Genomic DNA, 16,480 nt, shown 5'->3' on the forward strand with positions numbered 1-16,480 from the left:
TAGCTTCTTCAGTTGAATGCAAAGAGACGTGGCAGATGCGGAGGCGTTTGAGGTAATCAGTCCCTCCTCCTGGAGTAGATGTGTTCAGTCCATCAGTGAAGATTGGTGTACTGAACACATCAACTCCAGGCTGAGGGACTGATTACTTCAAACTCCTCCTCATCTGCCGCCTTTCTCTGCATTGGACCGAAGAAGCCAGTGCGTGGTGAAACATTTCCAGAATGAAATACCCAAATGTTGCACAAGTGTCTCATTTATTAACTTGTCGGGTTTCTAAACTGTTTATTTACATTCGTTCTGCTCGTCTGTAAAGATGTTTCAACCCCTTTCACCACAACCCACTCTGAGGGTTGAAAATTATGCCCTGGGCTCTCCCAGCTCCTTTATTCTGGCCCAGTAAGGTATTGAAGCTTCACTGTTGTCAGGTTTATGCTTTATTGAAAAACTAAAAAAAGCCACAATACCTTGACTGGAACAATACACAAATAACCCGCACATACGAGAAAGAAACCTATGACAACGTTTCGGTCCGGCTTGGACCATTAACTAGTCACACACTAACACACGAAGAAAAGGCTACCATACCTTCGTGTGTTAGTGTGTGACTAGTTAATAGTCAGAGTCGGACCGAAACAATTAGTTTCTTTCTCCTATGTGTGGGTTATTTGTGTATTTTGCTTTATTTCTGCTTGTGTCTTCTCGATAACGATTTTCGTAAAGCAGCTTTAAATTTATTGGGTGATGCTACTTATTCGTAAAACGGGACAATCAGAAGAGCGGTAGGGACGCAGGTGGAGAGGAGAGAAGAGGGTGGCTGGGGATGGAGGAGGTGGAGAGGAGAAAGGGGAGGAGGACGAATAGGAATGGAGGAGGAGAGAAAAAAAGAAAGGAGAGGGAGGGAGGGGAAGGAAATATGTTGATTTATCACCGAAGCTCCGAGATGTATGAGGGAAGTTGGTGGGATCCACTGAAGTTGTGAGTTATGTGGATAGACTGAGTGGAGGCTTGTGGGTCCACTGCTAGACGGAGTGGATTGTGGGTCCACTGCTAGACGGAGTGGATTGTGGGTCCACTGCTAGACGGAGTGGATTGTGGGTCCACTGCTAGACGGAGTGGAGGCTTGTGGGTCCACTGCTAGACGGAGTTGTCCACTGGGGAGTCCACTGCCAGACGGAGTGACGAGGCTTGTGGGTCCACTGCTAGACGGAGTGGATTGTGGGTCCACTGCTAGACGGAGTGGCTTGTGGGTCCACTGCTAGACGGAGTGGCTTGTGGGTCCACTGCTAGACGGAGTGGATTGTGGGTCCACTGCTAGACGGAGTGGAGGCTTCTGGGTCCACTGCTAGACGGAGTGGATTGTGGGTCCACTGCTAGACGGAGTGGAGGCTTCTGGGTCCACTGCTAGACGGAGTGGATTGTGGGTCCACTGCTAGACGGAGTGGATTGTGGGTCCACTGCTAGACGGAGTGGCTTGTGGGTCCACTGCTAGACGGAGTGGATTGTGGGTCCACTGCTAGACGGAGTGGAGGCTTGTGGGTCCACTGCTAGACGGAGTGGATTGTAGGTCCACTGCCAGACGGAGTGGAGGCTTGTGGGTCCACTGCTAGACGGAGTGGAGGCTTGTGGGTCCACTGCTAGACGGAGTGGAGGCTTCTGGGTCCACTGCTAGACGGAGTGGATTGTGGGTCCACTGCTAGACGGAGTGGAGGCTTGTGGGTCCACTGCTAGACGGAGTGGAGGCTTGTGGGTCCACTGCTAGACGGAGTTGATTGTGGGTCCACTGCTAGATGGAGTTGATTGTGGGTCCACTGCTAGACGGAGTTGATTGTGGGTCCACTGCTAGACGGAGTGGATTGTGGGTCCACTGCTAGACGTCACCTGGGACACATGCATGCCCCCCTCCTCTCTCTCTCTCTCTCTCTCTCTCTCTCTCTCTGTAAGTAATATCTTACTTATTGCAGACGATTGCAATGGTAAATTAACTAATAATAATGATAATAATAATTAAAAGCACAGTAGCTGTATCAGTCTTCATAAATTAAAAAAAAGCTTGTTCCATCATTAATTTTAAAGCAACTTTTTTGACTTCGCGAATTTTTTCCGTTAACGGCATGTTGTTGATGCGTCTTGGGATATACGTGGCGCATGTATTCATCTGTGGCTGTCATAAATACTGCGTATCTTATAGGCCTTCAGATTCTTGTATGTTTTACACAGTAAGTTTGAAGTAACGATTTGTATTGTAGAGGTTGAGTCTCAGCTCTTGGGCCCGCCTCTCCGCTGGCCGCTGCTGGGTTCACAGTCTCCTGGCTGTGTTGAGCACCATCATACCTGTTCTTAAAACTATGTACGGATCCTGCCTCGACCACTTTCCCTTCAACGTTCTGTTACGCAGCTTTCTGCATTAATGTGATGTTTATCAAATGTTTATAGTGAAAATTGTTCCATAATTTTATAAATAATGTTATCAGTTTGTGGGAGCTTTTGGGGGGAAGAGACGTATTTGGGGCAGTGTGACTGTTGTAGCAGGGACTGTTGGGAGGGGACGTTGTAGCAGGTGACTATTGTAAAATGTGACTGTTTTAGCAGTGTGACTGTGTAGCAGTGTGATGTTGTAGCAGTGTACTGTTTTGCAGTGTGACTTTAGCAGGGACTGTTTAGCAGTGTGACTGGGCAGTGACTGTTGTAGCAGGGGACTGTTGAGCAGTGTGACATTGTAGCAGTGTGCTGTTGAGCAGTGACGTTTTAGCATGGACGGAGCAGTGTGACTGTTTTAGCAGGGGACGTTTTCGTGGACTGTTTTAGCAGGGGACTTTTTGAGTGGACGGTAAGGACGTTTTAGTAGGGGACTGTTGTAGCAGTGGACGTTGGCAGTGGACTGTTGTGCAGTGGATTTTTAGCAGTGTGACTATTGAGATTTAAGTTGACGGGCGTTGAGCAGTGGACTTTGGCAGTGGACTGTTGAGCATGTGACGTTGAGCAGGGGACGTTGTAGCAGTGGACTTTAGCAGGACTGTTTTAGTGGGACGTTGAGCAGTGGGGCTGGAGAGGTGACAGCAGACGGGCCCTTGACGTTGAGCAGTGGGCTGTTGTGGTTGGGCTGTTTTAGCAGGACTATTTGCAGGTGACGTTGACAGTGTGACTGCAGCAGTGGGCGTTGCAGGGGACTGTTTTAGCAGGGACGTTGAGCAGGGGACTGTTTAGTAGGGGACTGTTGTGCAGGGGACGGAGCAGGACTGTTTTAGCAGTGGACTGTTGGGGAGTGTGACTGTTTTAGCAGGGGACTGTTTTAGAGGGGGACCGTTGAGAGGTGACTGTTAGCAGTGGCTTTTAGCAGTGAAACTGGCAGGTGACTGTGAGCAGTGGACTGTGAGTAGTGGACGTTGAGAGTGGAATGTTGAGCAGGACTTTAGCATTTACGTTTTAGCAGTTAACGGACCGTTTTAGAGTGACTGTTGAAGGGGCGTTGCAGCGGGGACTATTGAGCAGGACGTTGTAGAGGAAAATATTGTAGCAGTAGTTTTAGCAGGGGACTGTTTAGGTGGACTGGACAGTGAAATTTTTAGCAGTGTGACTGTTTTAGCAGGGACGTTGTAGCACTGTTTTAAGGACGTTACAGGGATGTTGTAAGGTGACTGTTGAGCAGTGTGCTGTTGTAGCGACTGTTTTAGCAGGGGACTGTTGTAGCAGGACTGTTGAGCAGTGTGACAGTAGGACTTTTGGGGGGTGCGGGCGACTGTTGAGCAGTGGACGTTTTGGGAGGGACTGTTGTAGCAGTGGACTGTTGAGCAGGGGGCTATTGAGCAGTGTTTGTAGCAGTGGACTGTTTAAGGGGCTTTTTAGCAGGGACTGGCAGTGTGACGGAGCAGGGGATGTTTTAGTAGTGACGTTTTGCAGGGGCTGGTAGCAGGGGACTGTTGAGCAGTGTGACTGTTTAGGTGACTGTTTTAGCAGTGTGACTGTTTTAGTAGTGTGACGTTGCGCAGGGGGAGAGTGGACTGTTGTAGCAGGGGACGGAGCAGTGGACCTTTTTACAGGTGACTGTGAGTGCGGTAGCGTGGGGCTGTTGTAGCAGGGTGTTTGGGGGACTGTTTTACAGTGGACTGGAGTAGTGGGCTGTTGTAGTATGTGCGTTGTGCGTGGGCTGTTGAGCAGGTGACTTTTTGGGAGTGAAAGTGACGTTTTGAGGGACGGGGAGAGGGGACGGGGAGGTGACATTAGAGGGGTTGAGACCCTTGTAGCAGTGTGACAGCAGTGGACGTTGTACAGGATGTTTGGGGTGGGGGCAGGTGACGTTGTAGCAGGGGTTTGGAGTTGATTTAGCAGGGATGTTGGGAGTGACAGCAGTATGTTGAGCAGGTGACTATTGAGCAGGCGTTTTAGCAGGGGACTGTTTTAGCAGGGATTTACAGTGGACGGCAGGGGACCCCCCAGCAGGGGCTTTTAGCAGGCAATTAGCAGTGTGCAGTGGGGGCTTGAGGTGATGTTGGAGTGTGACATTGAGCAGTGTGAATATTGTAGTGTGTGACATTGAGCAGTGGCGAAACAGTGGACGGAGCAGTGTGACAGATTGCCGGAGGTGACATTGAGCAGTGTAAATAGGCAGTGACCCGGGGGTTGCGGCGGGGACGGGCAGTGTGACGGAGAGTGATGTTGAGCAGTGACTTTTTCCCGTGCGTAAGGTTTACGTTTGGCAGGGGACGGGGCGTGACTGTTTTAGGAGGGATTTGAGCATGTGACGTTGAGCAGGGACAGTGCGCAGTGTGAGTTTGCAGGTGACTGTTTAGGGTGACTGTTGCAGGTGCGGAAGAACGGGGGCAGGAATTTTAGAGTGTGATTTTTTAGCAGGGACTTGGTTTCGTTTTAGAGGGACTATTGTAGAAAGGGGCTATTGACATGACTGTTTAAGGGAAATATTGTAGCAGTGTGATATTGAGCAGGGGACTGTTGCCCCGGGACTGTTTAGCAGGGGACTTTGGCGGTTAGTGAAAAAGGGGCAAGCAGTGCGTTTTAGCAGTGTGACGTTTTCAAGGACATTAGAGTTAGTTTTAGCAGTGGACTGTTGGCAGTGACTGTTGTAGGTGAAGGGGAGGGACATTTTAGCAGTGGACGTTGAGCAGTGTGCGTTGTAAGAAAATATGTTTTTACAGTGACTGTTGTGCAGTGGGTTTTAGTAAAATTTAGCAGTGTGATGTTGTAGCAGTGAATTTTCATGCAGAAAAGGGGTTGGCAGTGTGATTTTACAGGGGATTTAGCAGTGTGACTTAAAGGGGGACTGGAAAAAGTGAATTGAATGGACCATTTGCAGTGTTGTAGGGTTTTTTGAGCAGGGATTTTAGCAGTGACGTTTTAGCAGTGTGACAAGCAGGGGACCATTGAGAAGGGCGTTTTGCAGTGAATTTTGCAGGGACCATTGTAGAGTGTTGTAAGGTGTTGCAGCAGGTGAAAATTTTTGGGAGTGTGACTATTGAAGGGGGACCCAAATTTGTTAAGGGACATTGTAGCAGTGTTTAGAGTGGACGGGGGTTGGTGTACGGAATTGGCATTTAGCAGTTGACATTTTAGAGTGTTTGCAGTGAATGTTGAGCAGTGTGACTGTTTTAGCAGCAAGGGCTTTCAGCAGTGTGATTTGTAGCAGTGGGACTGAAAGGGAGTTGTGAGAGACTAGAGCAGGTGACTTTGTAAGAGGAGTTTTAGCAGTGTGATGAGCAGTGTGACAAGCAGTGTGACTATTTAGCAGTGCGGGCGGTGGGGCCAGTGTGACATTTTCAGTGTGAAACCCGGGGGTGCAAGTGACTTTGTAGCAGTGACTGTTTGGGGGGAATATTGGGACGTTGTAAGTGACTATTGGCAGTGTGACCAAAGTGTGACGTTTAGCAGTGGGCTGGGACAGGTGAGAGAGCAAAGGGCGGCAGTGTGTGTTGAGAAGACGAGAGGGACAGCAGTGTGTGGGCAGTGGACTGGGTAGCAGGCAAGCAGGTGCCAGAGAGGAACTGGTGAAAACCCCCAGAGAGAGAGAGGGAAAAGGGGGGGAGCGGGGGGCCAGACCTAACGGCGTACCATGTTGGGGGGTTTTGGGTTAATATTCACGCACACATGGGCCAGACCCCCATACCAACACCCACGTGAGCGTAAATATTAACCCAAAACCAGCCTAAAACCTGAGAATTATAACAAAACGTTAAGGGTACCCCTCCCCTGGGTTCCACACCTTAAAACCTTTTCTCGAGGCGCTATCACAACAGTTACACTGCTCCCATCACACTCCGCCAAACACTGCTACAAATCACACTGAAACAGTCACACGCTGAAAACATACCCCAACAGTCACACCCAAAAAGTCACACTGCACACATCTTGCCCAAAATTCCCCTCTGCCCACACCTAAAAAACCCACTGCCCTTTCTAAAGTCACACCACAAATCACCTGCTGCAATGTCCCCGCTGCCCCGCTCAATGCCACTGCCAAATCAAATGCCAACACACACTGCTACAATGTCCCCTGCTCCTCACCTGCTCAAATCACCTGCTAAAGTCACATCCAAAAGTCACACTGCTCAATAGTCACACTGCTACAACAGCACACCACCAGTCAATTGCTAAAATCAACTGCTAAATAGTCAACTGCTTCATGCTCAAATCACACTGCTACAACACCACTCCAATCACACTCACAATATCCCCTGTACAAAAGTCACACTGCTACAATAGTCACACTGCTCCGTCACACTGCTACAATGTCCCCTGCTACAACTGTCACACTGCACAACTCACCTTACAAAACCACTGTTTGGTACACTGCTACAAAGTCACACTGCCCAAAACACCCTACAAAGTCACCGCTACAATAGTCACACTGCTACAACAGTCACACTCTCAAAAAACCCCCTGCACAAATACACTCAACTTTACACTGCTACAACGCCACTGCCCAAAATCCCCTGCTCCGTCCCCTGCTACAACAGTCACACTGCTCAAAAGTCACACTGCTCAAAAGTCACCTGCACAAACGTCACACTGCACAATAGTCCCCTGCTGCAAATGTCACACTGCTTGTCACACTGCTACAACATCACACAGCTTCGTCACAATGCTACAACAGCACACTGCCCCAAAAGTCAACCCCTTCCCCTGCACAATTACACTGCGGCCCCGTCAAAAATACCTGCGTCCCCCTGCTTGTCCCTGCTCAATAAATCACTGCTCCTCACACTGCTCAAAACACACTGCTCAAAGTCCACTGCTCAATAGTCACCTGCACCTCCCCTGCTCCGTCACACTGCTACAAAGCCCCCTCTACAATGTCACACTGCTCAACAGTCACACTGCTACAAATCACACTGCACCGTCACACTGCTACAATAGCCTGCCCTCACACTGCTCAACAGCCCACTGCTCAATGTCCCCTGCTGCAATGTCACACTCTAAAAAGTCCCTGCTAAAATCCCCAGCTATAATGTCCTGTCAAAGTCACATCCAAAAGTCCCCTGCTAAAAAGTACCTGCAACAATAGTCCCCTGCCGTCACCTGCTACAACAGTCACACTCTACAATGTCACACCCCAATAGTCACACTGCTCAATAATCAAATGTCACATGCTACAACGTCACACTGCACAAAGTCACACCTACCGTCACACTCTACAAAGTACACTTCCCCAGTCACACTGCTACAACAGTACACTGCTACAACAGTCTGCTAAAAAGCCATGCTACAACGTCAACGGCCGTCACCTGCTGAAAAAGCCACTGCTACCAGTCCCCTGCTCCGTCAACTGCTACAACAGTCCCCTGCTCCCGTCCCCGCCCGTCACACTGCTACAACAGTCCACTCTCAAAGTCACACTGCTACAACAGTCCCCTGCACAACAGTCACACTGCTCACAGTCCACTGCCCGTACACTGCCCAAAAGTCACACTGCCGTCCCCTGCCAAAGTCACACTGCACAATAGTTCACACTGTACAAAGTCAATGCTACAAAGTCACACTGCTTTGTCACATGCCGTCAACTGCTCAAAGTCACACTCTCCGCCCTGCCCGCCACTGCACAACGTCAAACCGCTCATCACTTACAACATCACCTACAAAGTCAACCTACAATGTCCACTGCCAAAGTCCCCTGCCCAAAAAGTCCCCTGCTCGTCCACCAATGTCACACTGCTCAAAGTCCCCTGCTACAAAGTCATGCCACAAAGTCCCCTGCTAAAATCCATGCTCAACATCACCTCCAACAGTCACCTTACAATAGTCACACTAAACAATACCCAGTACAATAGTCACACTGCCAACGTCAATTACAATGTCACACTTACTATCAACTGCCCAAAAATCCCCTGCTAAAAAGTCACACTCTAAAATCCAAATCTAAAAAGTCCAAATCTAAAAAGTCAATGCTACAATAGTCACACTGCTACAACAGTCACACTGCTACAACAGTCACACTGCTACAACAGTCACACTGCTACAATAGTCACACTGCTACAACAGTCACACTGCTACAACAGTCACACTGCTACAACAGTCACACTGCTACAACAGTCACACTGCTACAATAGTCACACTGCTACAATAGTCACACTGCTACAACAGTCACACTGCTACAATAGTCACACTGCTACAACAGTCACACTGCTACAACAGTCACGTCGTAACTTCACTCCCTAAAAGCTCCCACAAACTGTTGACATTATTTATAAAATTATGGAGCAAATTTTTCACTATAAACACCTTATTTTATAAACTTCACATTAATAGAGAAACCTGCATAACACTTTCCACCATAGAAATACCGAGAGGATTTGAAGGTGCTACAGTTAGGTAGCTCTTAGCCTGTAAAAATGAATTGTGTACAAAAAAAAAAACACCCTTCCACCCTTGTGACTCCCCATAACTTTCATGTTTTTTTTTTTTATTTTTTGAAAGCTAGCTGTACAGTCATTATTTGTACGAGCGATTGGAAACTCTATTCTCTCTCACAATTCTGGCACGACACAGCCTCACATCTTACGTTCTTGTTTGTCTTGGGAGGGAGTCAGAGGGCTCTGATTGGTTACGTGAGGATGACGGTGAGTTCCTTATTGATTAGAGGCAATTTCAACAATTTAATGTGTCCGGATTGTGGCGTGGAGCTTCCCGGATGTGGGTTCCCTATCTGGAAACCTTGTAATGTTGAAGGAATAACTATCATATTAACGTGTTTATTGAGTGTGAAGAGTGCGTCGTATTGCAGGTGTAAATCCATGCGACAGTGTGTCGTGCCTGCCTGGGGAGGAGTGCAACATCGACGTGTCCGGCATCGCACACTGTGAGTGTCCCCCAGCCTGTGAACCCGTGGTCAGACCTGTCTGTGGCTCTGACCACAACACTTACGATAACCTCTGTGAACTACAGCGCTCCGTCTGCCTCAAGCAGTCAGATATTGTCGTCAGCTACGTCGGCGTCTGTGGTGAGATTCTTATATATATATATATATATATATATATATATATATATATATATATATATATACATATATATATATATATATATATATATATATATATACAGATTTACATATATATATATATATATATATATATATATATATATAGATTTACATATATATATATATATATATATATATATATATATATATATATATATATATATATATATATATATATATATATATATTCTTGTTAATAAACCAAGCTAATATATATTTTGCTGACCTGACTGTACATAAGTTGTTTGATCATCTATTACGTCAGTTTAAAAGAAAATGTAAAAAAAAGTGTATACTTTGTTAAGGCTATATACTAAAATTGCATTGTGGGATATACTGGGAGGTGAAGCTAGTGGGGGGAGACCAGGGGGGGAGACCAGGGGGGAGACCGGGGGGGAGACCGGGGGGGAGAGATTTCACATGATCGCTTCTTTTCTTTCTTTTTTTTTATTACATTCCAGAAATTTATTAAAATTGAGTCTCCACCAAACTTGTGTTGGACATTACAATTTGGCGACGTTTCGGTCCGTCCTGAAACTTTCTCAGACCGGAGCCTCGTACAGGACGGACCCAAACATCGCCCAGTCTTCATTTGTAATTAGCGGGTTATTTGTGAAATGTTCTAGCATTGGTCTTGTGACTCTCTCTCTCTCTCTCTCTCTCTCTCTCTCTCTCTCTCTCTCTCTCTCTCTCTCTCTCTCTCTCTCTCTCTCTCTCTCTCTCACTCTCTCTCGCACTGTAAATCAGTAATATGTAAACTTATATCTTGTGAATTCTTATCTCCCCCCCCCACATGATCCTTTGCAGGAGAGGAGGGTCCCTGTGCCGGACACGTGTGTGGTCACGGGGGCGTGTGTATGGAGCGGCAGGGGCGCCCTGTATGTGAGTGCCCTCAGTGTCCCGCCCACCTCGACCCCGTATGTGGCACCGACGGCATCTCTTACGACAACGAGTGCCACCTCAGAGCAGAGTCCTGCAGGATACATCGAGACATTCCCGTTAGATACAGAGGACGTTGCAGTGAGTATCTCTCCCGGGAAGAGACGATGGAGGAGGGATGGATGATAGGATAGAGGGAGGATAAGGAGGAGCTAGGGTAGGGTAGGGTTGAGGGAGGGAGGATGATAGTTATACCAAGTGTCAGGAATGAAGTATAGTGTGCTTACCACTGTCACAAGCTGACGTTAAGCTTACGTTTAGATTCTGAAATCCATTCTTATTTTTATGCCAGTTATATTTTTGTGTCAGTTTTCTGTCTCTTTCTCTATCTCTATATCTTTCTATTTACCTCTCTCCCTCTTCTTTCACTCTCTCTTCTTTCACTCTCTCTCTCTCTCTCTCTCTCTCTCTCTCTCTCTCTCTCTCTCTCTCTCTCTCTCTCTCTCTCTCTCTCTCTCTCTTTATCTATCTATATATATATAAAATAATAATAATAATAATGTCGTGCCGAATATGTAAAACTGGTCAATTAGCAAGAACTCATTTAAAATTAAGTCCTTTCTAAAATTTTCTCTTATACGTTTAAAGATATATTTTTTTCATTAATGTTAATGTAAAAATTTTTAATTTTTTACTAAAAGAATCTTAGAAAACTTACCTAACCTTATTATAACAAGAGCAATTTATTTTAGCCTAACCCAACTAAATATATTTTAGATTTGTTTACAGTAATTTAAAACTAAACAGACACAGTGAAATATATTTTTTTTCGTTAGGTTCAGAATGATTTTGGCGAAATTATTGCATACAAAAATTTTCACTTGTCCTATATGGCAAGATGAACGTTGCTATTTAAGCCAAGATCGCAAATTCTGCCTATTCTGCACGACACACACACACACACACACACACATATATATATATATATATATATATATATATATATATATATATATATATATATATATATATATATATATTATATATATATATATATATATATATATATATATATATATATATATATATATATATATATATATGCAAAAACAACCACTCTGAAAAAATAGAGAAATTCCAAGCGCTTTCGTGACTACTCACATTATCAAGGAACTAGATAGTTCCTTGATAATGTTAGTCACGACAGCGCTTGGAATTTCTCTATTTTTTCAGAGTGGTTGTTTTGCATATTCCGAAATCACCTGTTTACTGTGATCTTATTGCATATATATATATATATATATATGTGTGTGTGTGTGTGTGTGTGTGTGTAACCGAATAAGTAAAACTGGTCAATTAACCAGCACTCGTATAAAATTAAGTCCTTTCTAAAATTTTCTCTTATACGTTTAAAGATATATTTTTTTCATTTTTGTCCCAAAAGAACCTTAGAAAACTTACCTAACCTTATTATAACAAGCGCAATTTAATTTAGTTCAATCCAACTAAATATATTTTAGATAAGTTTACAGTAATTTAATAACAAACACAATGAAATATATTTTTATTCTTCCCTTATTCGACAAGAAGGGCGTTGCTGCTTAAATCAAAATGGCAAGTTTTACCTATTCGGCAACACACACACACACACACACACACACACACACACACACACACACACACACACACACACACACACACACACACACACACACACCCCTATTTTTTCAGAAAGGAAATTTTTTATTTTCCCCTATTCTTTCCCCTTTAAACTTATTTTTGAGATTAAAGGCCAGCTAAAATTGGTGGGAAAACTTTTTTTAAACGATGGGCCCAAAACAAAGGTTAATTTCCCAAAAGTCATCCGGGGCCCCAATTTTATTCCAACGACTTTTGTCCCAAATGACGAAATTTCGACGCAGTGACGTGGGCTCCCGGAAAAAGCTTACTTTGCGACAACTTTTCGCCCCCTTGAAAGGGGTTTTACCCGATGACCCCAAAACTCAAAGAGCGAAACGCTGGCTTTAATAACGGCTTACGCATTTGTGTCTGGGGGGGGGGGGAGGAAGGGGCCCCAACCTACCCGGAAAACCCACTACGAACCACAGGTTTCGGTCTCTACAGCGGCAGGGGCATAAGACGGGAAATGATGGGGAAACTAAGGGGAGTAATTATAGAAAAATATAATTACCCCTGGGTCTGTTAAATTTTTGGGGGTTTTAACTCTTCGAAAAAATTAATTAATATTAAACTATGTGAAGATGGGTTTTTATTGAAATTGGGGTTTATAAAATTTTATTAGATTATTTTATGGGGTTTTATTATTTTGGGTAATAAAGGTGATTATTTTAGATTGTTTTCAAAATGTCTTCTCCCCCACCCCTTTTGCTGTCTCTCCTTATCATCTTCCCCTCCATTCCTCCTTCCTTCCTCTTTTCCTTTTTCCCTCCTCCTCCTCCCCCCTTCATTTCCCTTTCTTTGTTTTTTCCCTCCCCCACTCCCCCCCCCCCCTTCCTCCCCTCCACCCCCGTCCTCCTCCCCCCAACTTTCCCATTTTGGGCCCCCCTTCCCCTTCCCTTCCCCCTGCCTCCCCACCCCCATCTTCACTTCCCTCGTTTAATTTTCCCTCCCCCCTCCTTTTTTTTCTCCTGCCCTCCTCCCTCTCCCCCCGCTCCTCCTGCCCCCAGCCCTGCTCCTCCGGGCTGCCCTCCCCAGCCCCCGGGCTGCCCTACTCCCCCCCCTTTGCTGCCCCCTTGCCCCCTGTTCCTCCTCTGCCCCCTTCCCCCTGCTGCTCCCCCCCCCGCCCTGCCCCTCCCTCCTCCCTCCCTCCTCTGCTGCTCCCCCCTTCTGCCCCTCTCCTACTTCCCCCTGCCCCCCTTACAAAATTATAAAAACACACTTTTCAGAATGGGGGTTAAGGTTTTTTCCTTTTTTTTTGAGAACTTTTTAAAATAAAATTTAACCCTGAAAAATTCTTTGATAAAAAAAGTTTTGGGACCCCCCATAATTACTTTTTTAACATTATCACTATGTTACTTTATGACCACAATTAACCCATTTTTACCGTCCGGGTTTTAATGAATTTTCAACGCAAAAAGACCATTTTTTTAACACAATTTAAAAAAAATTTTTTGTTTCCCTTTAAATTATTTACCGTAATTTATAAACAAAAATCATTTAAAAATTTTTAAAGAAGGATTTTTTTTTGCATTTTTCCCAACATCCCCTTTTTTTGATTTTTTTTAGCTATTGAACGTTTAAATTTCAACTGAAAGAAATGTGTATATATATTTTGAAAAAGGAGATGTTGGTAGTCTCAAGAGAAACTTATTTTCAGACATTTTATGTTGACTAATTCTGACCTATAGAATGTTTGGTTGGAATGTTATGATATAAATGTTTCAAATCATTAATTCCAGTCATCGCGCAGGAAAACACCGTAGCCACAGGTAATGTTATGTGTTATCCCAGGTCCTAATTATTTGGGTCACAAAGTACCCCAGTTTTCCCTAGTACTAAGCCCCTATCCCCAGTATATCCCTTTTTTTGGAAACCCAAATCCTGGAACTTGGCACCTTCCCAACCCCCCTACCCTAGTACCCCCGGGAACCTGCCCCAAATTACCAGAATTTTTTTCCCAAGTACCCCAAATCATAAATATAAAAGCCCCTTTCCAAAGATCGGGAGTCCCTTTTCCCTAGTACCTCAGCATCTGTCCATAGTACCACAGTACCCCACACCTGTCCCCGGGTTTCCAAAAGGTCCCCAATTACCTTGCCCTGTCCCTAGTAAAAGGGGTGCCCCAGAAACCCTGCACCCTGTCCCAGTACAAAAATTTTTCCTGCACCGCCTTTTGGAAAAATTTCCCCCTAGACCAGCCCCGGGGTGCACCACCCCCCCCAGTACCAAAAATCCCACCTGTCCCAGCCCCTCCATCTGCCCCCAAATTTCCCCCCTTATCCCAGTCCCCACACCCTGCCCCCAGTCCCCCCCTGTCCCCAGTCCCACATTTGTCCCCAGAAACCACCTGATATATATATATATATATATATGTGTGTGTGTATGTGTGTGTGTGTGTGTGTGTGTGTGAGAGGGGGAGGGAGAAAGGAGGAGAAGATTAAAATAGTTACACTATGTTTTAATACATATTTAAGTCGAAAGACATAAATTCAGTTATTATTGCCAAGTACACAACGAGCGCTCGTGGCAGTATTGTTATTGGCTGCGTGCGCAGGTGAAAAGTTTATGTACAAGATACACAACATTGCTCTACTGTGACAGCATTTTCATACTTGTTGATAACACTCCTTACAGACTAAAATATTAACCATGTGTCCCGTGGCCTGGTAGGCAACACACTCGCCTCACACACTGAGTGTCCGTGGTTCGATCCCCGGCAAGGGTGGGAACATTGGGCGTGTTTCCTTACACCTGCTGTCCCGTTCACCTACAGGCAAGTAGGTACCTGGGTATTAGTTGACTGGTGTGGGTCGCATCCTGGGGTACAAGATTTAATAACTCCAATGGAAATAAGACACAGTCCCTCGATGACACATTGACTTTCTTGGGTTATCCTGGGTGGCTAACCCACCGAGGTTAGAAATCCGAACAAAATCTTATCTCTCTTAACGAAATAAAATGATAATGAAGTGATAGATTACACTGAGTGTGTAAACAAAACACACAATGCTTGCTATGGCATTTTATTGTGACGACGTTTCGTCCACTAGGGACTATAAACTAATAAAATCCCTCGTGGACGAAACGACTACACAGTAAAATACCATGACTTGCAATGGTTTATTTGTATGATCCGATAAAAACATCTCTTACAGCTTGTATCCCTGTTAATACCAGTGCAGACGCTGAGTCAAAAGCAGTATTTAGAAATCCATGAACTGCCTGCCTCTCGGGAACATAACTGAAACTAGCGTAGTAATGCTGATTTCAATGTGAGACCGGACGTCCTGGGAATTAGAGAGGGGGGGGGGGTGCAAGCTTCAACCTTTTGAGCTTCGAAAACATCAGGAGAAAAGTTCAAAGCCGAGACCAGTCTAGCCAACCGGTGGAAAGCGGGAAAAAAACGTAAGATAGGATAAAAAAAAAAGTTGAAAGGGGTTTGCAAAGCGTTTTCTCTACCATTTCCTATCACTATTTTCTCTGGTGGCAAGAAAGGTGGTGCCGCCGCAGTAGCAAATATTAATAAAAGCTACTGGTTTTTTTTTATCCTGCATGGAGTTAAAAGTTTGGCGAGAGATCTGTAGCTGGATATTCTTCGATTTTGTTTCGGCGAGTTGGGAGTAAAAGTCGCCCGTGGCGAGGGGAATTTTTACCTTCAAGAGTTTATCCTTGAAAACGAACTCTTAGTTTTCTTTGAGCTCCAACAGAAATCAGGGAGAGGAATTTATCAGATATACTATTCTGACTCCGCTTGAAGTTTTATTAATATAATAATAATAATAATAATAATAATAATATTTATTTACTACAAGTACATGTACAAGGTATACAGTCCTAGCTGACATCAGTGACATACTACTATATAGAAAGCCGCTTGTTATTACCTGGAGTTTACCTGGAGAGAGTTTCGGGGGTCAACGCCCCCGCGGCCCGGTCTGTGACCAGGCCTCCTGGTGGATCAGCGCCTGATCAACCAGGCTGTTGCTGCTGGCTGCACGCAAACCAACGTACGAGCCACAGCCCGGCTGATCAGGAACTGACTTTAGGTGCTTGTCCAGTGCCAGCTTGAAGACTGCCAGGGGTCTGTTGGTAATCCCCCTTATGTGTGCTGGGAGGCAGTTGAACAGTCTCGGTCCCCTGACACTTATTGTATGGTCTCTTAACGTGCTAGTGACACCCCTGCTTTTCATTGGGGGGATGGTGCATCGTCTGCCAAGTCTTTTGCTTTCGTAGTGAGTGATTTTCGTGTGCAAGTTCGGTACTAGTCCCTCTAGGATTTTCCAGGTGTATATAATCATGTATCTCTCCCTCCTGCGTTCCAGGGAATACAGGTTTAGAAACCTCAAGCGCTCCCAGTAATTGAGGTGTTTTATCTCCGTTATGCGCGCCGTGAAAGTTCTCTGTACATTTTCTAGGTCGGCAATTTCACCTGCCTTG

General features: G+C 45.2%; 1 protein-coding gene across 4 annotated transcripts in view; it reads left to right on the top strand.

Annotated features, from left to right (window-relative positions):
- LOC128690475 (agrin) overlaps positions 1–16,480 on the top strand; it is a 479,367-nt gene that overhangs the window by 338,623 nt on the left and 124,264 nt on the right. For 3 of the 4 annotated variants that reach the window (XM_070089666.1, XM_070089669.1, XM_070089668.1), the window contains exons 6-8: positions 9,230–9,445; positions 10,292–10,504; positions 13,783–13,812. In XM_070089666.1, the coding sequence (XP_069945767.1) occupies positions 9,230–9,445; positions 10,292–10,504; positions 13,783–13,812 (459 nt within the window). The remainder of the gene's footprint in view (positions 1–9,229; positions 9,446–10,291; positions 10,505–13,782; positions 13,813–16,480) is intronic. The other variant, XM_070089667.1, reaches the window with a different exon arrangement.

This window comes from Cherax quadricarinatus, chromosome 29 (assembly GCF_038502225.1).
Source record: "Cherax quadricarinatus isolate ZL_2023a chromosome 29, ASM3850222v1, whole genome shotgun sequence".
In the NCBI taxonomy this organism is placed as follows: Eukaryota; Metazoa; Arthropoda; class Malacostraca; order Decapoda; family Parastacidae; genus Cherax; species Cherax quadricarinatus.